At 37.8% G+C, this 26,487-nt stretch overlaps 1 protein-coding gene across 1 annotated transcript; it reads right to left on the bottom strand.

Annotated features, from left to right (window-relative positions):
* Positions 1-5,632: 5,632 nt before the first annotated feature.
* Positions 5,633-26,121, bottom strand: LOC104541187 (adenylate cyclase type 2-like; the record flags this gene model as incomplete). Its single annotated transcript, XM_010185171.1, has 8 exons — positions 5,633-6,429; positions 7,530-7,654; positions 10,526-10,640; positions 12,743-12,850; positions 13,870-14,016; positions 20,559-20,717; positions 24,305-24,389; positions 25,937-26,121. Coding segments are annotated over 8 exons (1,077 nt in total), but the record flags the coding sequence as incomplete, so codon positions are not given.
* Between the last annotated feature and the right edge of the window lie 366 nt (positions 26,122-26,487).

Genomic DNA, 26,487 nt, shown 5'->3' with positions numbered 1-26,487 from the left:
GGCGAACGGAGGGCCTGGGCGGCGGGGCCGAGGCGGCCAACGAGGGGCCCGTAGCGCCGAACACGGGCTGCCGGCGCGGGGAGCACCGGGCCAAGCCCTCCCGGGAGTGACTCGGAGGCTGAGGCTGCCTGGCAGGAACCCGCCACCGCATGTGGCAGGGCCCTAGTGGGGCCTATCCATATTTTCTACTGAACATCTAAGATTTATTTTAAAAAACAACAACCCTAACATTCAGGGTACCATAGATGTTCACAACCAATTCTTCTGGGCATCAAGGACTCGTGCAGTAATTCAAGTCTACTGATGTAAAAGTCCCATCCCTACTATGCAGCTGCCACTCTTCCATCACTGAATAATGTAGCCTCTTGCTGCTTTTCAAGTGCAGTATGGAGGTATTTACACTCTACAGACTTTGGGTGGGTGTTTTTTATAATCATTCGTGACAATTTCCATCTGCTTATCTAATAACATCCCTCTACCAATTAGGGTCCCCTTTGCAGCACAGGCCAAATCAGTGCAGCATAAGTGAGCAGTGGAATTGAAAAACCCAGCAGCTGCCTTACATCAGCTTCCTACGCAGAGACACGTTTGCCACTGTGCAAGTGCTTTTCTGTAGTTTAGTCCGAGCACCAAGAGATAGCAAGGCCCATTTATAAAAAGCAGCTCAGCTGAAGCTGCAGCTATAAATAGAGCAGCAAGAAGCTGCCAGAAATCTCAACTAAACTAGGCAGGAGCTCTGAAGTCAGATCTGAAATACTGCTTTCCAGTTTCCCTTCTACTGTTCACATGTGGTTCATTTTGATTAACATTAATTGAATTGTACTATCTGGGCACAATACAGATTGTCAAAAACACTGCTTGCTACAGATTTGCCTTACCCCCCATTAGAAATAATTTACAAGGACGCTTTTCCAGTTATTTTTTCCTTTCCAATGACGGTATAAGTCCCTTTAGAATTATTTGAATCTTCAAAGGCCTTTTTTTGCTGGTCCCCTTTTGCAGACTCTCCAGAAGCAGGATATGAATGTGCAGGGGTTTTTGTTCCAGTTACAACCAGGCTTACACCATATGCTACTGTTAAGTGCATGTTCCTGTTATAAAGTAGCACTGGAGGTCAGTCTGTTTCCTCAATAATTTAAATATAAATATGTAAATAACTGTGAGAGGGCAATGGAACAATTTTAATCTACATGGTCAAAAATAAGCATTCTACTACAGCTGAGCTCAGAGACCAAAGTGTAGAAAGTTGCTTTGAAATCAGTGTCTTAAGGAGAAGAAATTCAACTGCCTGCCTTTTTCACAGATTAGCAATATCCCCCTCAGATTCCACTGCTAAGGTTCCTGAATTTTGAATATGTTGATACATGCTTTTATAATTATAAAGATGTGTCAAAGGTAGGGTCACTGTTCTGAAATGTCAAACTGGTTTATGGACTAACTTTGCAAGACAATTCCTAACAGGAATTTGTGAAGCAAATGGTAATGAGGAGTAGGGATGGGGACACAGTGGGCAGGAACAGGATGGAGATGACAATGGCAGGGGGGTGGAGACGAGATGAAGACAGGAGGACAGATGACATATAACTGGACTGGTTATTGATACACAGAAAAACCACAGTAGCTCTTTTCTTACTGCAAGCTGACGTACCTGTTTCAAACTCATGCCACTTAGAGCTGACATGGCAAGTCCGCTGTCAAATTAAGCCTTAGCAATTCATCTTCTGTCCTTGCTGTTTGACCTCAGCATGTATCAGATTGCTGTATGTTCCTGACCCTCAGCTGATCCACGAAAGAGAGACAGCCTTTGCCAACAAATCCTGGATCTGATGGCCCTTGAAAAAGAAGCTGAGACAAAAATGGCTCAAAATGACCCAAAAATGGCTCAAAAACTCTGCCTCCTTTCCACTACCATAGCTTTGGTCCAAGCCAGTCATTTCACACAAATGCTTTTTTCAATTATTATTTGCATGCTGACTGATATATTCTGAATAGATATTCCAGTTCACCGAGTCAGATGAATATTCTGTTACCTTCTTAGTAAGCAGAGTAATACACAACTGTATACATGAGGTGGACATTACTTTCTTAACAACTGTTATTTGTAACACTGTTTTGGAATGCAAACATGACAATTTCTAGTCCAGGAACGTCAGTCTTTCAAAATACTTCATGTGCAATTTTTTCCTCTAAAAACAGAGATTTTCATGAAGAGCATCTCAATGGCTACAAGCGTGTTTGAAAAATACTTCATCAAAGAATTTCAAACAATTCTTGGCAGAATTTTTGTTCTGAACAGTGGCATCCTACAACATAAAGAGATTATTTTCTTCATAGTTGCAAACAGGAATAAAACATTGTTTTTTCTTGCATTTTGACATACTAAAAACTACACTGACCTGAATAATTCCTACCCCTAAATTTGAAAATGTTTAAAATTAATACATAGCAAACTTTAGGGTGAACCAGCTAAAATTGATTTATACACTACTTTTGACAAATCCACACAAATTTGAAGTACTTCAAGAACAAAAATACTCTCTTAATTACATGTTTTATTTAAGGCACATATATTTCATTCTACATTTGTATCCTCCCCAGAGACACTCCACTATTTTAGACAAGAAAAGAAAAAGATAACTAATGAGACCTAGTCTTAAAACTGTTTAAAGTCCACTTGTAAAAATTGTTGAAGGGTAGTGTCTAGGTCAGGTGAAGGAGAATCTGCTATCTGAAAACGAAAAATTAAAGTATCTTCATATATAAGCACAACCAAAAGGAAAACAACACATCAAAGGACAAGGTCATCATTGCCTTTAACAGTAAATCTGCTGCTATATAAAGCATCTTCATGACATAGCTAATTATTTGTCTTAATGTGAAGTTTTGAAAACAAAACAGGACAGAATTTCAACAGCTCTACCTTCATATGCACACAGCTGCCGCTTTAAAAACAAGCAGTTTTTACCTGTGCCTCAGTGGAAAAAGGGAACATCTATAGATATTTGACAAAACAGAGGAATCATAAAGGAATATAAATAGAATGAAAAATGCTTTTCACAGAGCATAAATATGATGCTAATGTCTGTTTTTAGAAACAGCAGCTAAGTAGCATTAACTTGCAGGTAACCCCAACTACTTATGTAGTTAACAAAAATATCTGCAAGTCTAATCTTTCTTCCTGTCCCTTGGTAGCCCTCCATAAACTGGAGCAAAGCACTGAGTTTGAAAAAGAAATCCAGGTGGCTCCCCGGGTGTTGCCGTTTGGATTTCATTTTCCCAGAGTGCAGTGAACCACTCTGACAGTGATCATGAGGCTGCTGCCTCATGGTGTGAAGTACTTTTGCACCATACTTTTGGAAGTCATGCTCCTTGTGGCTCGCTAGCGACCTATGAACTATGGCACCACCAAGTCATAGAACTTGAGCCTTGCTGGGATGTAGAATAGTTGGAGTGTCAAATATTGATTTGTATGATTATCATAAAGCTTTTCAGGTTACACAGGGACAGATGAGCAGTGTTATATCCAGTTATTGAGGCAGATGAAATTGCTGCAGGAGAGGAAGAAAGAGGATGCAAGAAGTCTGGGTCAATCTAGACAGCGGAAAAAATAATATAGTATAAATGCCAGATGTAAAATGCATTGGAAGACAAAAAGTATTTATTGGATACAAATAGCTTCTTGGCACTAGAAAGATAATAATAATCATCAGAAACTGCAGGCTGGAGAGAGGATAGTACGCACCTTTCTTTGTCTGTGCATCATACATTTGCCCATTTTCTTGTTCTTTAGCAGGATTTGGCTGCAAGAATCTGAATGTAACTACAAAATGAGAGAACACCACCAATGAAACGCGTGTGCTCTGAATGCGGGCATTTTCAGCATGCTCTTGGAGAGCACGTATATATCTTTATATTTCATTGGACCAGTCAGCTCATGGCCGTTGTAGTGTTTTAACGTTTCATGGTTTACAGAAATATAATATTGTTTAACTTTTGTAAAAATCAGAGCAACAAGGCCATCAAATTAGGTAGAAGGTTTGCTACTGTTGTGCAAGTATACAAATGAAAAGTGAAATGCTGAATGTACAGCTTATACCTGAAAGTTACACATAGATACAACACTACAATATAATCAAATACATAAAGGGTTTTCATACACAGCATGAAATGATTGCTTTGCCCTGTGATAATATCAGAATGAAGTTAAGAGCCCAGAGTACATTCAATTTCTAAGAGATTAATAATTTCGTTAAGTGTTCCTAGGACAAATTTAAGGTAAGTGGAGAGGAAGGATTTAGGAGAAGTCTTAAGCACAGCTCAATGATTTTAGGCAATGACTGAGACATTATTTCTGCTGTCATGTGGAGTATTTGGAAAGTCTTTCATTCCACTGGGAAATCTTTATCTTATTAATTAAAAGGAAGAAATTATAAAGACAATGAAATATTTCTAATGAGATTTTATTAGACTGAGCATCTATCTTGAGAGTTACTGATCAAAAGTCTCCAGCTCTGGGTGAGACCTCAAGTGTGTTATTTTGGACACAACTGAAATAACTTGCATTTTGCTTTTAGACAAAGTTAAAGGGATCAAAACTCAGATTGCTTATTTTACTGCAGATGTAGGCATTCTGAAATCTACTGCTGTTCCAATTGGCTAGTGCACAGTTGGCTGCTGTGAGTAAACCATGCCACACTCAGTGAGACTGTGGCCTGATGCCATTTATTTGTGACCCACCATTTTGAGAACCCCTTCTGAAAAGACACCAATGCAATACAAATGTAAATATATATTTCATGAATAAGAAAACTTAATACTTTTTACATTTCAATAACATGCCAGAGTTAATAGTGCATAAGTTGACCTCTATATTCATACAATATTGGTCAGAAAAAAAAATCTTGTAATTATATGCTATTTTGTAAATAGGAAGATTTATTAATTTTGGTCTTGTTAGGATGTTATGACTAAATGAATATGTCAATTTCAATTACTGATTATAGCAAAAATTAATCTTTACAATTACCTGCTTTTTCACTTTCACCTGGCTTACCTATGAAGCTCCACAAGTGTGATACTTTTTAATTCTATGGGATTTAAATTAATCTCAAATATCCACAAAGTAGCATTTTTTTGTATCTTCTGCTTATATCCATGTCCCAATAAATTAGACTATTTTAAATATCCCATGAAATCTGGCATTGGAAAGGTTAAGTGAAAGGCATGCAGGGCAAAAGAGGTTGTCAAAGTGCAAAACAAACAAAACATTTCTTCTCTTGTACAGCTTTTCCTAGTTATTGTTTAAGCACTGCAGGCCAATTGCAAAGTAGCAACATTACTACTGTCTCCAGTATTCTCCACTTTGCTTGTGTTTATGGATTTGAGGTGAGCCTTCTGTGTCACCGAGGGAGTAAATGCCACCCAAGGCTTCAGTCGATAGAGGTGATTCAGTTTCTGAAATGCAGTAGCAAGTCCAGCAGATATTATTGACTAAGGCTATTGAGAGAACATTGGCGATAGCCTGCCTCAACATCTACCTGCTGAATGAAAAGCAGCAGCGGCAGCAGCAGAGGACGCGTAGGTTTAGAGTGACAGAAGCCATGGAAGGAAGCAAAACTAAGAGACAGCAACAGTAAGACAAAAGTACATATAAACTTTTAATGAATTAACCTTACAAAAGACAATAGCTTCAAAACATTTGACACGTTTGTACAAAACTATTCCAGCATTGTTAGTTCTCTCTTCAGAAAGAATGCCAGCAAGCCACCCAACGTGTCCCTGGCTATGAGATGCAACTGGTGATCACACCCAAATCATGTGTGGACAGAGTAAACTTATTTACAAATACTGTATACTTTAATACCAGATTAGTGGATGCTATTGGGGAGCGACTATATTTTCCAGAAAACACCATGCATCAGGAAATAGTATGCACCCCTAGCTTTATTGCCTTTTTTCCCCCACATTTGTCACTAACATCTCTTTTTAGTCCTTTCAGGATGAGTTACCTCCTTTTAACTCCTATTCCTTCTTTTCTTGTCTTTGATAACAGTGCAAGTAGCAGTACAATCTTCCAGTCCTATAGCGTACATCGCAACTGTCCTTGAACATAGGAAATCAAGGTGCAAGATGATGGCTCATGGGACTATTCTGCAGCCATATTAAAATAAGTGCCACATATCAGAAAATAGCACGCATGTTAAGGGCCAAAATGTAGTTAAAAAGTGCGTGATACTTTCCTGAAAATATGGTATTGATGACACGTATAAGCATTCTTCAAGATGCCACATTCCCTTGTGAAAGGGATCTTGTCATTTCAGTATGTACAAAGTATGTCTTCAATTCTCCTTTTCCTTTTACATTTATTATACCTCTGCAAGTGCTCATGTAGCCCAGTGTTTGCAGGACGTTGTTTGTCTCCTCTGTAACCTGCAACAATACAGTAATACAGCCAGCATTGATAACAGAGCAAAGCAGAATCTTCTTTCAGAGTGTAAAGAGAACATATGCTCTGAGCAATTGTAAGGGTTTTGCTATAATGCTTATAAGGCCTTTCAGGGGCTCAAGTGAGGTTTGATCACCTGAGCTTTCAAACAGGCTGTTGCTGGATACCGACTCTGACCACTTACAGCCTCCTAGATACACCAATGGCACTAAAGATAACACTTCCTCACAGAGCATTTTTCTCAACTTCAGGAGCTGTTTTTCATTTCAGCAGACCCAAGCTTCCCCATCTTTTTGTAGATGCTAAGATTGTGTGAATGCAGTGATAGCAAGACATTAGCATCTGTCAGAGCTCTGTTGCCAGTTTCTCACATAACTGGCAGTGAACCAAACTTTAGGCAGTTCTGCCATTTGAGGTGAAAGCCCACTAGGACAGAGGTTGTTCAACAGCATCAGATGTCTTGGACTGTCTGAGTTTCTTTGTGAAGCAAGCAATCGTTTGTAGATGTCATTGCTTTGACATCCCTCCTGTTTCCAGTTTTAACCGACAGCTGGTAACTTTACTTTTCCTTTATTTAGTTCTGAATAGTATCAACCATAGATATGGAGTGCTTTCAATCGCATGCTGGGATCTCAAAATGCTAGGCAGCATACTAGGAAAATACTTAAAATGTGATCCCTGACTACAGAACCACTGGAAAATGAGTAAATTGAAGGTCTTTTCTATTTATATATTTATTTATTTTATTTTTCTACATATATAGAAATGTGATTCGTTTTAAATCCTCTCTTAATCTAAGGATGCATTTTCAGGCAACTCATGGCTTCCTCCTCTGTATTCCTCTGTAGGGTCAAGACAAAGTTTTGATTTTACTCCAGTTTTCTGTATAATTTTCTTTTAATACTTTGGTTTCCTGCCCAAGGTCTAATTCTTTTGGAATGTACAGATACACCTGGTATGTATTTTTTTTCTGTAGACATCCTTAGCTCAAAAAATAGACCTGTTTAGTGTACAAATAGATACCGTGTTTTAAACAACAGACACAAAGGGATAAGATAAATAGTAGCACAAAACCAAGACTTACTTGTATTTTATCTAAGACACCAGTGCTGTCCATCCTGCTGGCCACATTTACTGTATTGCCCCAGATATCATACTGTGGCTTTTGAGCTCCAATTACTCCAGCTATTACAGGTCCATGGTTGATACCTGGAAAACATCAGAACTTAACTTTAAAAAAGATCCACCAAACAAGGACACACAGTGTATCTGGTAACATATCAAGTCAATATGGCCCATGCTGAATAGTGAGTACAGCAACAAATACTCTGTTAACAACTGTTTTATCAGCCATTACAGAAGGAGGATGTTAGAAAAAAATGCCAAAAGTTAGTTAATCTAATTTTAGTTTTACAGCTCCCTCTCATCCTGAGTAAATTTGATATTTTCAACAATTAGTATCCTAATAACCTGCTACTGCTTTTATTGATAGCATGAGGAACACAATGTGGAAGATCAGCGGCTTCTGGGAAAAACAATACACAAGAATTTATTTTCATTTTTACTTGAAGAGAAAAGATAGCCGATAGAACCTGATAAATATTTGTCTAAGTGCTAGGGATTAAGAGCACAGAGGAACTTGCGCCTTGCAACACTCTGCATTAACACCCAAGTCATGGTTGTGTCTTTCTGCCTCATAACACCCAACATGTAGCTAGCACTAGGGACCTGAGAGTGGAATCCACAAAAGCCATCTGCTGAGTAGCCCAAGCTGGATAGCAGGGCATGCTGAAGATATGTGTGTGGATAGTCCAAAAATTAGAGCAGTGCAGTGGGACTTTCCTACAAAATACAGTGGGCCAGAGGTAACTTTTTATTTTTAACCTCCTTCCTGAAAAACCACTGCTGACGGTTTGGTTAATACCTCAGGGACTAGAGAGCCAGCTTCAGATCCTCCTCCTTCAAGGAAACTCTTAGGAATGTGTTTTGACCGCCCAGTCATTCTGGGATGTGCTGCTCCACGTCATTCCTGCTACTGCAGGACTCCTTTGCATGACACGAGTGTTTGCTGGGGCAAGGCTGGAGGAGTAGTATTCTCAGTTCAGGGGAATGCTCTAACAGAGGGTGATACCATCTGTCTCTTTCTCTCATGTCCAAAGTGACATGAAAAGGCAAAAACTGTTCAGAAAATACTGCTCAGCAGGACAGACAGAGAATATCTAATTCCAGAGTGTCCTACAGCCTGGGCTCAGCATTCTCCAGGGAACAGGGATCCCTGTGCTTGAGCAGCCTCAGCCAAAAGCAAGAATCAAATTAAGTTCACCTACAACAGAGACAAATGTTCTAATCATGGAACTATATAGAAAAAAAACAACATGTCAGCCTCTATTCTGTTCTGAAAAAAAGCAGCACCTGTGCAAAACTTGCCACAAAAGCATATCTGAGCTTGGCTAATAAATCAAGCACCTTAGCTAACAGAAGCGGAGAGACACCTGAAACATAATCCAGGTGCTCCCCTCCCTTGCCTGACAATGTCAGGGTAGGCGGTGTACCTCCTAAGGCACAGCTAGCAATTCAGACACTCACAGAAAAGGAAAGTTGAAAGCTGAGACCTCTTGTGAGCAGCAACAGTTCTGGGTTTAGATGCTGGCTGAGGAAGGCTTTTACAAATGGCAGCTTGGGTTTAAATCTTTACAGTGGGGATTGTGTTGGAGGCAGATGCTCAAATTTTTCTGTGGCTTTAATTGCTACAGATTCCAGATGCTTTCATGATCAGGTGGTGCTGGGAAGTGGAGTAAAGTGAAGTGAAAATGGGAAGTGAAGATCTCAGTGGTGCCTATATTGGGTTAAGGTGGCAAAAGTGCCAGTGTGGGACCTGTGTCTCTTTGCAGATTTGATCATTTCTCATTTCATGAAGCAAAGGAGTCTGACTTCTCTGGAATATATAGAAAACACTTCAATAATCTCAGCTAGGTGTCTTTTTTCCACCTAGAAAGTTTGCTTCATGATCCCCACTTTAAAGGTGTCAGTATTGCTTTAATCAGTTTGTGGATTTAGCTCCAACACTCAGCAGGCTCTTTATCTGTACCGACACTGCTGATATGTGTGTTCGCAAGCATGTGGCATGTGTCATCTATGGCAAGAAGATAACTCTTATTCTGTACAGAAATATGGTATCTCTACATGTTTTTTTTTTAAACCCATTCAGTTCTGTAAGACTTTGAGATGGAAGCATACTTCAACTTTGCTTTGTTATTTTTTAACTCCAGCAAGGAATACAAAGCATACTGGCACAGGAGTGCCCTCAGGAACACATGATTTCAAGTCAGAAGATTGCAAGTTTTGCCAGTGGGTGTCACTCTGAAACATGAGAGAAGCAGCAGAAAGGAAAAGCAAGCTGCACAGCAAGAAAAAAAAGACAGGAGAATAACTCTTGGAAATCAAATAATTCTGACATGCTTACAGGATTTATGTGTTTCCAGTATTTATTTACTGCTTTCATTTCACACTTTCCAAGTTACATATTGCATTGTAGAACTGCTGTGTATTGCCATCAGGAAATAAACATTTTGGAACATATGGTTTTTGACCAGCTCTGAATTAATTTATTTCATCATCCTCCCGTGGCTTACTGCAGCAGCTGCCTATATATTTTTTAAAATACCATGATGCACAAGTAGGAACAATTAGAAGCTGAAAGATAAGGGATACCCCTTTCAAATATAAACAACTAGTCATCTTTTCTCTTATTAGTCAATAACCACAGAAAAAAACAAAAGATAAATATACTCCTTTGTCTAACACTGGAAAAGAAAGGGTGCATTTTTGTATGTTTGACTACCATTCTTTACTTCGGAAAACTGCCCTTTTCTGAGTCCTGCCTTGAAACACTCCTTGTCACAACAGCAGCTATGGTTAATGGACAACCTCACGTAGGCTGCCTTTAAGCAGGATAAAGATGGTGCTGTTTACTTCCATGGCCCTTCTGGTCAAATCTACTAACACTTTAATCAGCTGGTAGTTCACACTGAATTCTCCCCCTCCTCTCTGATGTTCTCATATAAATCCTGTGATACATACCTACTCGTAACTTGAAGTCATTGAATGAATGCTTGTTTATGACATCCAGTTTCGCCACCAAGGCAAATGCGAACTCCACCATGGTTCCTATGTGCATATACTGTCGTTCAGGTTCCTGAATTTAAACAGCCAAACAAATAGAATAAAATAATTTTCCTTAGCCTTAGTTGCTGTGAGAATACAATGAAAATATGCTTCATACCTGAAAGCACTTAAACCCTTAGGGATGTCTTAATACCCACAGGCAGCAGAAGAAAAGTTATGTAGAAGATGGTTATGTAGAAGATGCTCTGTCCTGTTTGATCAGTGAGATCAAACAATGGCAAATAGACCAGGATGCATTTTACTTACACAATCAAGCAGCCTAGAGATGATAGATCCAAAGCATGTCTACTCTAATGTGTTGATTGTCAAACACCTGATTAGCTGCTACCTAATCCCACAGGCACTCAGTCTTTATGCGCGCATAGGATTTGCTCATTAATATTTTCTAAGTGTCTGCTTCTATTTCATGCCCATTAATAATAAATAATGTTTGTGGACAGTCCCACAGAAACTCCTCCCTCTCATTACTCAGTACCCTAGTTAATGCATAAGCTCCAGTGAAATTTACAATTTTAAGAGTTCCTCTAGTGATCTCATCTGGTAGATAAGCAAGCACCTCTGAAAACATCTAATAGACCTGAAAATTAATAAAATACAGGAGAAAGAGAGGAAGAAGGCAACTCATCCTCTGCCCATTAATTTACTAGCTCAGAGCTTATACCACTTATAAAGCCTATAGACTTAATGTGACTTAATACATCAACAGTGTAGCCTGTTTTCCAAGTACTGGTTTGAGTCCTCTCAGGCTGAGAAGAAAATTGATTTTCAGGCTCCTACAGCCCAGGGTAGGACACTGACAAGAGAATGATTTAATAAGATGGACTCATTGATCTCTGTGAGAAATGACCGAATCTTCCTCATTCCTTGAGATAAAATGACAGAAGAGATGGACAGATGACAACTTTGGGAGATGATTCATAAAGTAGATGCATCAGCCTAGGAGGGACAGTAGTGGTTCTTGCTAGAGCAGCTGTTTAGATGAATGAAGCCTAATTCCTTTGGAGTTCACTCCTAGCTAAGACAGATGGTCTCCTGTTCAGTTGATGTATTCAGATCCCCTCCTTAGGCACTCAGTCTTCCTAGGGTGCTTGTTTTAAGCTGGGGGCTGTTCCCAGCAGTACACCCAGCAGTCAGTCACTGCCACACTAGGTACTGCAGTATCTGTGGATCTTTGAGTGTCTGGGCTGAAGGCTGCTCAGTTTTGGTGGGTTTCCTTTGAATATATGTACTAAATAAACAAAGGAACACTGAAACTTGGATCTCCTGATTCACAGTTTGTGGAAATAACTCAAATGATAAATTTCTTCTGTGCACACACTAGTTTTAATTGTGATTGAGAGATCCTCTATGTCTTCTCATCGCCAGTCTACAGTTCTGCATTTCCTTCCTCCCCTTCATTTCCCTGTATAAAATGCCAGAGCTAATTTGAAATCATTCTCTTTTTTGTCCTCAGGATCCTTAAGGTCTATAGTTCAGGTGTTAATTGCTTCTGTCTAGAATGAACATGAGTCTGGCAAGAACAAATTCATCCTTAGCAGAGAATGTGTTGATTCATAATTGCTGTTTCTCTGTTGCTAACCTGTAGTACTCTAAAGATCATGGCAAAAGCAAGATTTTTGCTTAAAAATTATAAATTGCTTCTCTGAACTTTATTTCTTCTGACTGCAGTTCCCAATCCTACCCTATTAAGTAAATCAGAAACAAAGGAACACGCTGTCAATGCTAAGCCTGAGGGCTCTGTAAGTGTACGGCTAATACAGCTACTCAGCCCTTCCATCTTACCATGGAAAACAGTTATTCTTGCATTTTTTTATACACTCTATAAATCCAGTTCTGCTGCAGGATGCAGCAATAACATGCTGTATTGTAGTTAGAGTAGAAGGACTGTTTCAAATTCAGCAAATACAGAGCTGGCATTTTCAAACCACAATGTGAGGTACAATAATTCACTGAGAATACTAAAGAAAAGTATACACTCGTCCAGGACAATACAATCCACACTAATAAGGAAAAAAATAGGCCACAACATTATACATAATCTACAGCCTAATGAACAGAATTTTAGCCTTAATTGGAATATGTGTTTTATTAAGCAGAAACTTCTTCTTGTACCTGACACTGTTCTTGGTTGGGTGTAGCACTCAATCCTGTTGCTGCCATGTAAGTGCTTCCAATAGTCTTTATCTTTTCAACTCCACTGAACTTTGGTTTTGACAATAACTGTAAAAAAGGACAGTTATTCATTACTCAGATCAACAGCCTTGTTACTCTAACAGCATTGTTACTCTAACAGCATTCAGAGCGTCAATTCTTGAAACAGTCTCTTAACAGACATCAAATGCTTCACAAATTTATATGGGATGAAGGACTTGAGGATGGATAAATAAATGGTTATAGCCTCCAAGGAAAGGGAATGTCTGCCTGCTTAAATATCTTTTTATTATAAAGGGACCAAATTTATAGTAATGAGAATGTACATACAGCTCTTAAAAGTCAGTAGACTTTGATATTAGAACTGAGTCACCAAGCGAGACAATGGTCAAGCTTTAAGCAGCTTTCTGAAAGCAAGCATCTCTTCCGTGCCAATGGGGTGTTCCATGCCAATGGGAACAAAGTCCAAGGATTTTAGTTCATATCCCAGGTTGTTTTGAATATTCCAATCTTCGAACATTCTTCATCACTAACAACTTCCTTTAAGACAAATACTGCTCTCAGTGAGACCTTCTCAGCTACCTTTTCACAATCCATTTGTAGTCATGCTCTGTACTTGCTTGTAACTTCACATAATGAAATATTAAAATTTGTACAATCCTTTGAATCGCTCATGTATCAACTGATCAATGCTCTGTATAATGAGATCAACACAGATCAGGTATAACGCAAAGCTGTATCATTTTAAGGAATGTAAATTTACATACCTGACTTTAGGCACTAGTGTTTAGAAACTGTAATTAATATATGTAATGTACTGCCTCATGAACTGCAGCTAAAGGGCATGGGATTCTCATTATAGCAAATCAAAAGCAATTGAGTGTGATGTCAGATCAATATCTGATGTATACCACGTAAATATCTTTTTCCTTTAATACTCCCTGTAAGTAATTTCCATGTGACTAGGCACACAGAAGTTCTTTTCTGTCAGCTCTTCCACTCTCCCTTTCAAGTATGTTTGTTTACTGTTGCATACCCTGGGTCAGTAAGATTGAAACCATATGTTGATTGCTGTTAGAAGTACATACATCATCGAAGTCAGCAATGATCTCATTTAGCAGCCTAAGACATTCCAAGCCTTCCTTATTAACATCAGATTCTGTGTAAAATTCCTTGAAATCCGGAACAGAGGCAAACATGACGCAGACACAGTCATATGACTGATGATATAAATCCTGTCCAAAAGAAAACAGAATAAAGAAAAAAAATCTGTCATACACAGCTCCAAGTAAAAGTTTCCTTACTGACATGCAGTGTCTTGGTCCTGAAAAGGGAAGCATTGCAGTCGTTGGAATGCCTAAAGACAATGGTTAGGTATTTTTTGCATTTAGTTGCATTTATTAATTTTAAATCGTAACAATTTTAAAGCTGTTGTTAAAAAGATTCAACACATATAGCTGAAAATATTTAGTCATTTAAAGTTACCCTTTTTTCCTTCTGAACATTAACTCTGTGAACATAAAATGTTCACTAATTTATTAGACAGGGCCCATTTCTGAGGTTTCTCTTGTACAGAATTGATCTGGCTTGCATGGCTGAAACTGTATTTTGCAAACCAATATCTAATTTATTATTAGTTATTTGTGTTATTGTAATAACTAGAAAACGGAACCAAAATCACAAACTCAGTGTACTACAAATGCATAATGTAACATGGTCCTGATAGTTCCTAACTTAAAATGACAAGATGCCTAATAGGACAAAATAATCGTCACTTCCATAAGAAGGAGCTGAGACAAAGGGAAAGAAGCCACTTGAATTAAAACTTATGTCACATTCTCCATTGCCTTCTGTGACCACTGAAATGAGAGCACCTCTGCTCCACAGGAAGATTCTGGTGCTAAAAATGACAACCCCACCTCCCCTTGTTTTCCTCTGCTGTGCCCATAAATATAGAACATCTCCTCTTTCAGGAGAAATTCACATCCTAAAAAAGGAAAAGAGAGATTTTTTTTTAAATTAATATCTATACACAAAGTTAATCACAGTGATAAAAGATGCTGTAAACTACAATAAAGCCAAATTCCGTCTAAGTAATTATTTTAGAAAAACAAGAGTTAAAATACTTATTAGGTGAATAGGATTTTTTCTGTGATTTCAAGAAGCATCGGATGTTACTTCATTAGCTAGCAAAGCTTTTTTTTTTTCCCCTCCAATTTCCCTGGCAGTACATTTCTTTTTAGAAGAATGTGGTGTGTCTGTACACAGAGGTGTACCGACACAGTGAATCTCTATTGGTGATGTATAACTGAAAAATAGCAGGACTGTGGGAAAACTGTTGACTGTCTCATCCCAGAACAAATATGAGGGAAGTTTCTGGGCAAACATGAAAATAATGGCAGACAGAGAGGAACACGGGCAGCTGGAGGAGGTAGATGTTTTATTACTAGATTTTTCCTTTATTTTAATAAGAATTTCATAACCAGAGCATCACTGAAGCTCTATCATGCCTCTGTGTAGTGAATATATAATTGCAATTCACCATTATTATTTATATGCTTAAAGCTGAGCTGGTTGAAATCGCCTATTTGTACCTGACAGCCAGTTTATAGTCATATGTACAAAATCAGTATCATTTGAAAGTGAACTGATTGTGCAAATGAAAAGCAACTAAAGAAAAAGTTCAAGCTGATGAGTTCACTTTCACATCACTACTAAACTTTAAAGGAATTCTGGATCTCTATTGCCCTCTTGCCAAGAGAGTTTTTAATGAAGAACCAATACTGTCATAATATTTTTCTGCCATCTCTTTTATCCATCTTCATAAACATCTGGTTAATAAATGTAATCCATATAAGTAATCAAATAGTGGGGAGCAGGAACCCCACTTGCTGGATGATGTCAACTATATTTAGGCTATTTAAGCACTTGACTGAAGTATTTCATTTGAGATCACAGTCATCCTGTGTGTCCTATACTGTCAGTACAGCAAGTGTGCCTATCTGGAAGGTAATTTTAATGTCAGATGGGCAGAATCACCTCAGATGTTGTTTCACTCAGTTCTGGAAAAAAGGCTGAAGAGGTAATTTTTCCTCATGTAGGCACTCAAGAGGAGTGCCTGAAACTATACAAGATGACTCTGACTACGAAATTCAGAAGCTCAGGTCCAGAATGACCTCTCTTTGTTCCAGTCTCTCACACTTAAAACCAGGCCTACTCTGTAATACTGAAGTGACATAGACTGGTGACTGCATTGAGCATGTATGCACCTAGACTCAGTGCAGATATACTCAAATTAGTTTAAATTAGTTAAGTGGAGCAGTAGGAGAAGATTCACAGGCTCACTCCTCAAATGTTTAGCTTTTGCAGTCTGTGTTTTGCTTCCCATCTACCTACTTCAAATTTAACTCAGGCATGTCTACACTGAAGCTACAGTAACATTTAACATTTGCATATAAAAATGCTAATAAGTTAAGATCTGATGTGCTGAGTGCTTTTCACAGGCAAGTCAGCAGAACAGGTACAGATATTACATTCTGTGGTTAAGTCAGCTTTCTTTCTATTTCCTCAAGTCACCTTCCCTGTAATTTGATTTCAAGTTTGGGTGAAGGAATTCAGGCCACACACATGGTTCTAGTTATTAAAAGATGATTGCATCAGAAATATAAGGCCTTGGTAATACAGAAGGGTAAATTCACAGTGTTATATAAAATACTGGAGGAACATACAAGAGTATCTATAGCAGAATGTAGATAACTAATCCTCAAAACATGGATTATTACACATACTTTTGAAACTTGATCTGACAAAATAAACAAGTTGTATAAATCAGTAATCAAATATTTTTTAGAATAATTTTTGTTCATATTCCTACCAGCTTGAAAAATCCAGTAAGTTCAGCCGAATTAATAGTACATTTAAAATTAATATTAATACATGATTTCATTGTCATAGGGATTCTGTTAATTAGTAAAAACAAAGTTGTTTTAGTTTACCAGATGAACATTAGATAGCAGTTGTTTTATTTGCTTTATTGAATCCTGCTGATTTTGCATCCTGAGAATGTAAAATGTATCAGAATTACAGTACTGATGAGATGCTGGTTGTAAAGTTTGTGAAACAGACAAAATCTAGGCACAGAGGTGCCATATCTGAAATAGCACACGGAAGCTAATGCCCTGTAAAGGTTTACTTGAGAATATAACTTCAAGTCATAAGAAGACAGGGCGGTTAGGAGCTACAACTTAACACTTACAGGAAAAGGAGGCCAATTACGTAGTGCTGCATGCGGAAGATATTACTGAATAATATGAAGCAGAGATGGTGGAAGAGGGATTCATTTTACCACCTCATAATACAGGAACCAGAAGATAGATAGGGCATTTAGAAGTAGAACAAGGAAAAAATATTTTACATAATAGATATATAAATGCATATTTCATTGCTATTCAACAACATGAAAGACAAGAGCTTAGAGGGTTAAAAATCTGAATGCTTATGTGAATACTAGAAAAATGCATAACTAGGAAGTATATAAAAACATCTTCAGAAGGAAAATATGTTCTTATATTTATGGGTAAAAGCATAAATGTGATTAGCACATTAATCTTCAGCTGTTCCTCGAACTTTTGCTGAACTACCTAACATGATACTGCCTGGGCCCTGCAGTTGACTGGATTGGTGGCAACTCCTGTCTTACTACGATTGTCACTGAAAAAAGCATCTGTCTTACTGACATTAAACATGCAGCCTTAATTTCCTACTGAGAATTGCGTTTTCTGAAAGCAGAAGTGTTGCCCAGAATAAATCATGGCAACTTGCACAATGCACAGTCATCAGGAAGAGAAATATGGCTGAGCAAAACACAGGAGCAAAGATTCAAATAAAAGTGCTGCTGCGACACAGGAAGATCAGTGTGCTTTATGCTGCTGGCTGTCCACCCAGTATGGGAACAAACAACGTGTAAGAAAGGATTGCATGCCCAACTGCTACAATTACAGACACAAATCTTTTCCTATAACCAGAGTTATCACTCCTTCCTCTCCTCCACCTAAAAAATAAATGAGCATATTCTATGTGAACACTTTGTCAAATGCTGAAGCCCAGCAACTGTGTCCCATTTGTCTTCATTCCTCTCTAATACTGGGGCAAGATCCATCCCCCCTAATGCTCTACAGCATAGTACCAGCATGGAAAAAACAACAAACAGCACTGTTTATAACCAGATGAGTAGTAATTCCAGTTGTCACAATAAATGTCAAGGAATTTTAAGGAGGCATTCCCACCTAGTTTATTTTGGTAATTCATGATAATAAAGGCTGTGGCAATTGGATGTCTTAATTTTCCTATGAGTACTTCTCTTGAAACAGTATTCTGCAAAACGGTTAATCAGAAAATTAAATGCAACACCATTCCAGAAAGGAATGGCTTTGCTTCTTTCAACAAAAATAAAATAATCCTGTCTTCTGGAGCCAATCACTTTTTTGTTTTATTTTGTTTTGTTTTCCCCTTTGATAACATCTGAATTTCTGCTGCTTGGTTCTCTCCCTACTGTCCCCTCATCTTTTCCATTGTCTGGAGACTTTCTTGGGATGGAGGAGGCAAACTGGTCCCATTCTGCCTCTTGGAAGGGTATGGTGGTCAGCTTCTCTGGGGCAGAATTTCTGCTCTAAGTAGGGTACTGGTTCCATCCTGTAGCTAATGAAACAGGATTTCTCTTGCTCAGTAATGTGCTTGCCAGTTAGCTTGCAGCACAAAAGCTCCTGAGCACTTTTTACTTTTAGGGGAACTGGATGCTAACTACATAAAGGAAAAGGCTGCACAAGCCAGGTGCAGATATATTTCATCCTGGCCCTATTTCCTGCTTTTCATTTTATAGGTGTTCCTATCTTTCTTTCTCTCAACTGGAAAGTACCCTATTTGGTATCCAACATGCACACTATAAGCAGAAACCCAGTTCCGGAGGTTCTGGTAATGCAAACAAACCTTTATTACAGTTTGCTCTGAAGTAACTTTGCTTTTACCATATCAGCATTAGTTAATGTGTATCCTGTTATGGAAAAACCTCTGTTGGTTGTCTAAAAGTACAGTCCCACTACTCCCAGTTAACATTCATTCACTCTTTTTTTTCCCCTTTCATTTTCCCTGCTGCCTGTTCTTCAGCAGCATACTTTGTCTTCCCTTTTCTCCATACATGCATAAAATTCTAAGAGTAGTAGTATTCTGAAACAGACTATTCATTCATTAGATTAATTTTCATCTCAAAATCTGGTTTAAACAGAAAAGAATATACATAGAACCATATTAACATGAATGTTTGCAACTAAGAAAAATGCAGGAAAACTTCAATTCAGTGCCTGTTGACATAAATATCCATGCAAAGAAAACAAATTTTTGATCTGTCCTAACATAATTCTTAGGTTTATACACACATACAGAATGTCCTTTCAGGCTCAACATGTCCTTGCTGATATTGAAACAAATCTGAAGACATGACAGATGCTTATATTCCTGAATATATTTCCAGGGATTTGAAAGGTTCTTTCCTCTTTGAAAACTGTGTTTAAAGAGAAACAAAACAAGAAACTGAAGATTTTTTTTTTGTTTTGAACTTATACCACTAAATTAATGTCAAATTACTTTTATTTCAGCTGGACAGCCCAGCACATTACCATTTCTGTTCTTCTAAATTGATTAATGCTCATCCCAACCTAAGAATCTTGAGGGGTGACAATACAAATCCAGTTCCCAATACAAAGGTGAGCAGATGGTGTTGCTCTGCTGGGGAGCTAAGATGGAATAGCACATAAATGAGAAAGCAATCTCCTGATGGTTTGCTGTGTTTAATGCCTGAACTGAGAACTGGAGCTGAGCCAACTTGACTTCCAGCCAAGGCATTCACTGTCTTGAAAGGAACCCCACAGCAGTTTTCATTTGACTTCAGCGACCAAATGAATATTTGCAGGTAGTACTAAAGTACTGATCTAAAGTACTGATTAGTACCACTCAGTGCAAACCACAGTGAAAGGGAAGACATTATCCTTTTTGACTCAGGAGATCAAAAATTAATCCCTAAAGCTGCCCTCTCCCCACTTGTCAGTTTTTGAAAAATTAGTATGCACAAGTAATTCAAACTAAGAGCTCTAGAACTGCTACTATCTCTAAACACTTATTTTTTCATCCTTTTTTGCTTTACTAAAACTGTAAAGGACCAGATTAGGAACAGATCTAATTTCCACCAAAGTCAAGGAGTCTTTCCTCCAACAACGAGTCTTTCGGTTGACTCTTTTGGTGCTTGGATTAAGATCCATAAACAGTGAGTAAGCAGGTAATTGAGTGTTCAGAACCTCTCTCTAGAATTAACAGCCACTGTTTCAGGGAGAATGTTAATTTTCACTTCAGTAAGTAACGCCTCCAGTCACCAGAAGAAAATTCAGAACCTGGATGCAGCTCCACTCTGATCACAAAGGAAAAAGTATGTGAAAGCATATGATTTAAATTTAAATCCATGTTGATTCAACTATCCCCTTCTTCCTCCTCACCCCTTTTTTACCCTCCTTCGAACGGCAAAATGCATTGTCACTTGAGATAATTTCACAGTTTTTACTTTAATGTACTAAATGCTGTAAAGTCAGCTTTTCGGGTATGTAAAGGGGAACGAAAGAGACTGTAAATCTATAATCTTCCTGTATGGACCTACTGTTCAAATCAGCATTAAGTAGTATTTCCAGGACATGCTGCTTTCTTACAGAGCAGAGGATATACAGAGAGAGCTGACCTCATTCTTCAGGTTTCTTGCCAAGAAGTGTTCGGCTACGTGGGCTGGAAGCACGTTCTCCAGAAGTACTCGATTTAGGTTCTCCATGGTTTCAATCTCCTCCCGCTCTTTTTTGAACTTGTTCTTCCACAGGAAGTCTAACCTACAGTAATATTCATTCTGTTACAAGAGGACACAGAGGTAAAGAAACAATAGGCATCTTGTCCTGCTGTAGTACAGGTTTCAGAGACAAAATAAGCACAGTACACCACCCCTACAAGGTTATTTGGCCACTCAAGTACAATTCCAGATCCCGCACAAATCAACCCCCAAACACAAACTATGTGACATTCATTTCGTCAAACTTACAATGCCCCCATAAAAAGGCCCAGGAAAAAAATTAAGTTGCAAGATGCTTTGAAGAATAGAAGATCTATTTATTTATTTATTCTCAGGCTTTAGTAGAAATTCATTCCAGAAATCAACCATTGTTATGGAAAGAATTTACAGTTCTGCAACTTAATATGATGTCTTATTTATCTGAAGTGTAGAATTTAACTTACAATAATGCGCATTTCAGGAAGACCCTGACTTTTACCAACTTGAACTTATGTCAGGCAACCAGCCTGGTAAAACGGGGGCTGTACAAGAAAAAAAACAAACTATTGCTGTAATACATCTTCAGTTTACCAAATCATTATCAGATTATAAAAAATGGCCCAGACAGTTGGGCCAACTCAGTTTTGCTTTTGCTGGGGTTGTTGGTTTGTTCTGTTTTGTTTTGTTTTTCTTGAACTGTTTTCTGTAATACTTTATCCTTCTTTTCTTTTTGCCTCAGAGTTTTCATGAATGTTTTTTTAACATCCCCAACAATAACTGGAATTATATGGAAATTTATAACATCCTTGGAATATTAGTGGCTCTGGAGATCTGATTTCATTAAAAAGATGTTGAAAATTATTAAAAATGGGGTTTTGTGGAGCACTATTTCTTTTCAATATTGCCAATGTTTTGTCATAAATTCTATGTCATTATTTGTACAGTAAAGCCTTCACTGGCCTATCTCATTCAAACTGATATAAATCAAGAGCTATTTCAATGTAGTCCAGTGGATTAATGCTATCATGCAGCCTTAATGAAGACTATGTTATTAAGCAGGAGAACATGATTATGATGACAATCTTATTATAGAAAAACCTAAAAATGCGAGCTAGTATTATTAGCAGTCAGTGAGCATTCACATCAAAATGAGAGTAGTCCTTCTGATTGGACAGTGGCTGTCATAGCTCAAAATGATTCATAGATATTTTGTTGAGATCAAAGCTAAAGCTAGTGTAGAAAGTTGAGATGGTATTAAAATGTTTTGGCCAGCTTTTAAATATGTATATTATATACTTATACATCTAAGTTCCCCACATAGATGATAAATTCAAATGCTACCAACTGTATTCAAGCAGAGAAAATCCAATAAAAACCTCGAATATCAAAACTATTTGCATAAATTGTCAAAAGTAAACTGAAATTAGGTATCCATACATTGTTCCAACTTTGTACTGAAAAGAAAAGGTGCCAGAGAAGCTGAAATCTGAAAAAAGATACGTTTCTTCTTTAAAAGCTAATTTTAAACAGATAATTTATTTACTGCTTTATTATTTATTGGATTAAATTTAAGCTGCCACAGAAAATGGCAAAAACCCCTCAGAAGTCAGAAAAAATAAAGCATAATGTATTCTACAATTTGCTGTCAAATGAAAAGTCGATGTATCATATTTCCAAATGCCTATTCAGACTTTTAAAAACGAAAAAGCACTACCCTATTAAAACATTCTTTAAATCATGGTTTGGTTGGTTTTTTTTATGTGATCTATCCAAATTAGCATACACATCATTAAAGTTCCTATTTAATCTTAGTAGCCTTGCAGTCATATGAAAACCAAGATTATTTCCCACTTTACATGTTATCTCCAGAACCCTTTCAATATACCAGAATAAAATGTCACTGAATGACCCTTATATATCTGCAGGGAAAATATCCTTGATATCCTACAAAATTTTTTTTCTTCACCTTATGCTGCTTTTCTTGACAACACCTTCCCACAGGTGAGCACAGTGGAATACTCGGGGAGGCATGAAGGACCCTGTGTTCCTCTAGGCACCACAGTGCACTTGGGTTCCTCCAGGACAAGACTACCATGCATCTGTGCAAGGCAAAGCAATGCAACTGCAGAGGTTCAAATCAGCCACAACTTCATGGGCAAAAGTAGTTAAGTGCAACAAGAACCAACTCATGTCTCACTAACTGCACAGAGAAGGGTTTATCTATATTTTGAAATTCCTGTTGAAACTTGCTGAAGGTGCACTCAATCCCTCTGTCAGTATCATTAATGAAGCTATTAAACAGCACTGCTACCAGTACAGACCCTTGAGGGACACCACTTGTCACTGTCTTCCATCTGGACATTGAGCCACTGACCACTACTCTCTGGATGTGACCATCCAGCCAATTCCTTATCCACTAAACAGTCCATCCATCAAATTCATACCTCTCCAACTGAGAGAGAAGAATGTTGTGGGGGACCATGACAAAGGCATTGCAGAAATCCAGATAGATGACATCCATAGCTCTTCCCTCATCTACTGATGCAGTTACTCCATTGCAGAAAGCCACTAGGTTGGTCAGGCAGGAATTTTTCTTGGTGTTTTCACTGCCTCCATCTGACATCTTGGTTAACAGGGACTACAGGTTCTCAACTGGTACAGTGAAGTATTTATCCTTCTTTCCAAGTGGAAGTAGCTGTGCTCCAGCTCCACTCTGCTATTGTCATCAAATGAGCAAACTCTAATATGGTGCTGGCATCAAGGCAGATGAAAAATGTTATTTCTAACTCAAGAAGGATGTTTCCCACTACAGCAAATACTGAAGAAGCTGCCAGATAATAATTTTTTGTCTAGTTACCTGCAGGGCCTGCTTGGCAATTTAAATGACAGTCATTATGTTTCAGGGAATTGTAATGTAAATGAGTTATTTAAAGATGGTATGGGATAAGATCCTTCCCAAGGCTGCAGGCTGTGGGGGTACAGGCTGTTCATGAGATCTCGCATGGATTGCCTCTTCTATCTGAGAGCCCCGTCTCACTCACTGCATTGTTCCTGGCACAACAGGCTGGAATTGCAGCTTTTAGCCACGGATCATGGACAGACCCAAGGATTTAGAGAAAGAACTGCCTTGGCACTTGCCTTTGACTTCATAAAGGGTAAGACCACCGACATCAGGTTAGTACTGAAAATGCACAACTGGGTAATAAAAAGAGTAGTTTCCTGTTGGGTCATAGTTTTAGTGCAACTGTGGCCTCAGCATGTGGTACACTTTTGTGTGCATGCTACATTGTTTCTGTGTCTGCATCAAATGGTAATAACTGTGAAGAAAATAGCTTGTAATTAAGCAACTAGGGAGACAGCAGATGGATGCAGGCAGATGGGAGCACACTAGGAAGCTATGAGACAATATTGGTCAGTATGACAAGCAGTAGTCACAGCACTGTATCAGCATAATGTCTACAGTCTCGATGACCGATATTGGGGAGTTTTAAGGGCATATTGGAAGGTAATAAAGAAAATAGCTTTCTAGATGCTTCTGATGCTCCTTTGCAAGGGTGTGGGGCAGAACGGGATAAAGGTGTTACTCAGAAAAATCTAAAAAATGTTTGAGAAGGTGGGAGGCTGGCATTGTGTCCACTGATGCAAACGAAGAGAAGTGTGCATCTTACCTGTCTACCCAAAACCAGTAATGTGACGAAAAATATAAACAAAGAAATTGAGCCCATTGTCTTCAGGTCTTTCAGTATTCCTGGCCTATAAAATAAAAACATAAGTAAAGCCAACGACTCAAAAGTTAAAACAAAATTACTTTAGCACAAGAATAAGACCACAATTTATGCTACTTTCTGGTATGTAAACTAAGACCATTTAAATATGATAGGATTTATCATTTGATGAAATATTATTACTTCCATTATGTAGTTTAATTGCTTCTACTACATTCTGTGCAAATGTGTCTACATTTTGAAGTCCAGTAATAAGATGAGGATTTAGTAAAAATGACACCTTTTTTTTAGTACAAATAGAGAGTATTTGATGTTTATTCTACACAGACAGGTTAAAAACAGTTTTTTTTAATGTCATAACACTACTTCCCCAAAGAAGAGCTTGACAGTATCCAATGAATGTGAAGAAACAGAAACTAAAGCACCTAACTCCCAAGATGTCTTTTCACCTCAGAATAACAGGAGTCACAAACTAGATCTTTTTGTTAAAAACTCTGCTATGGGAAAAGACACCAGAGGTAATGGGCAACAGTTTGCACTAGCACTCTCATACCGGTGTCACTGAAAGAAGAACCTTGGTGAGACATTTAGGAAGGAAAATACCAACAGACAGACAGCCTGATGGGCAAAACCAAGGCTGCCAGAAGCACATGCTAAATATAACCAGTATCATGGTTCTCCATCCCATCACAGAGGCATCCTTTCCAGTAATGCAATAGAAACATAAAAACCTGGGTTTGTTTATTTAGTCTTCAGATTTAAAAGCAAGGAAAACATACACTTTTTTACCTTTTTTTTTATTATTTTTTAAATTCAGATCCTTCTCCATGGTTGTCTCTGTGTCCTAAAGAACTCGAGCAGTTTACCACACAGGAAAAAAGATAACAAAACTCTGAATATTTAGTTTTTCTGTTGTGGCATATGCACTGCACACCCAGCGTACATAGAAGAGAATCACCTCTTTGTTTTGAAAATGAGGTAGAAATTACACAGGTCCAAAAATTATTTTATACACCACTACTTAGAATTAGAGTAATATTTTTTGTTTTATATATTCCTATAACAAAAATTTCGGCAGTCTCACCAAAAATTTAACATACAAATTTTCAAGCACAGCAAAAGAAACAGAAACTGTTGGTCTACTAATTTTTTTGATAGCTAAGACTACATTTGTAAATTTTTAAGACAATGTACTAGTTCCAAGGAAGTTGATTTTCTTTGGCTTGCAACAAATATGCTTTAACAGCCTTAATTATGTTCAGCCTTAGGCCTTAACAACCTTGGTGACAACTTCTTCCTAACGTCCTTTATTACAAAAATGCAAATGAAACCATAGTCTATTTCCTATGGTATGTGATTTAAACACCTTGCCCAGACTTGTTTATTTTATTCTAATGCTCTGAGGTGTGACATTAAAACATATATTAACTGCAGCATGACAATGATTTTAAATTGCAACTTGTAGATTATATTATCAAACACGTAGAAAAAAAAATCTGTTCCATGACACAAAAAGCTGCCACAGGTAGTATTTAATTTCTGTTCATTTCAGAAGGACTAGAGTTATCCACCTACCTTCTAAGAGATGCCGTGGCATACATAAATTTGCTGTAGTCATCCAGCATGAGCCCATGAGTGTGAAGAAGGATAACATTGTAGCCCACCAATGCAATCAACATTATCACCATTTTCAACTCGTAATTTATCCTCAGGAAAACAGAACAGGAAATGAGCCCTAATATGCAGCTGTATATAAAATACTGACAAAGAAAAATCAAATAGAAAATATTTAAAATTTGGCTCTTGACGAGGAAATCACACATAATAAAATGCTTGGGCTAGTTTAAAAAAAAAAAACAACAAATTATTGACTGAATACTTAAGCATGGAATCCACCACAACCTGCAACATTATGGTTTACAGTCAATTTTACAATTTTACAAACACTAGAAATATAGCTAAGGTATGAAGAATATAAAATTATTAACATGGCGTATGCATAATATAAATACAAAAAAATCCTTCTGTCAAATCCTCTTGAGTTATGACTACATAAGAACATGTTCAATTCTCAAAAAAAGCATTTTCTTTCCTATGGCATATATATCAACAAAAATATGTACAGT

Source organism: Mesitornis unicolor, unplaced genomic scaffold (assembly GCF_000695765.1).
Source record: "Mesitornis unicolor isolate BGI_N332 unplaced genomic scaffold, ASM69576v1 scaffold23985, whole genome shotgun sequence".
Taxonomy (NCBI): domain Eukaryota; kingdom Metazoa; phylum Chordata; class Aves; order Mesitornithiformes; family Mesitornithidae; genus Mesitornis; species Mesitornis unicolor.
Note: the sequence above shows the minus strand (reverse complement) of the source record. Positions and strands in the feature narration are given on the sequence as shown.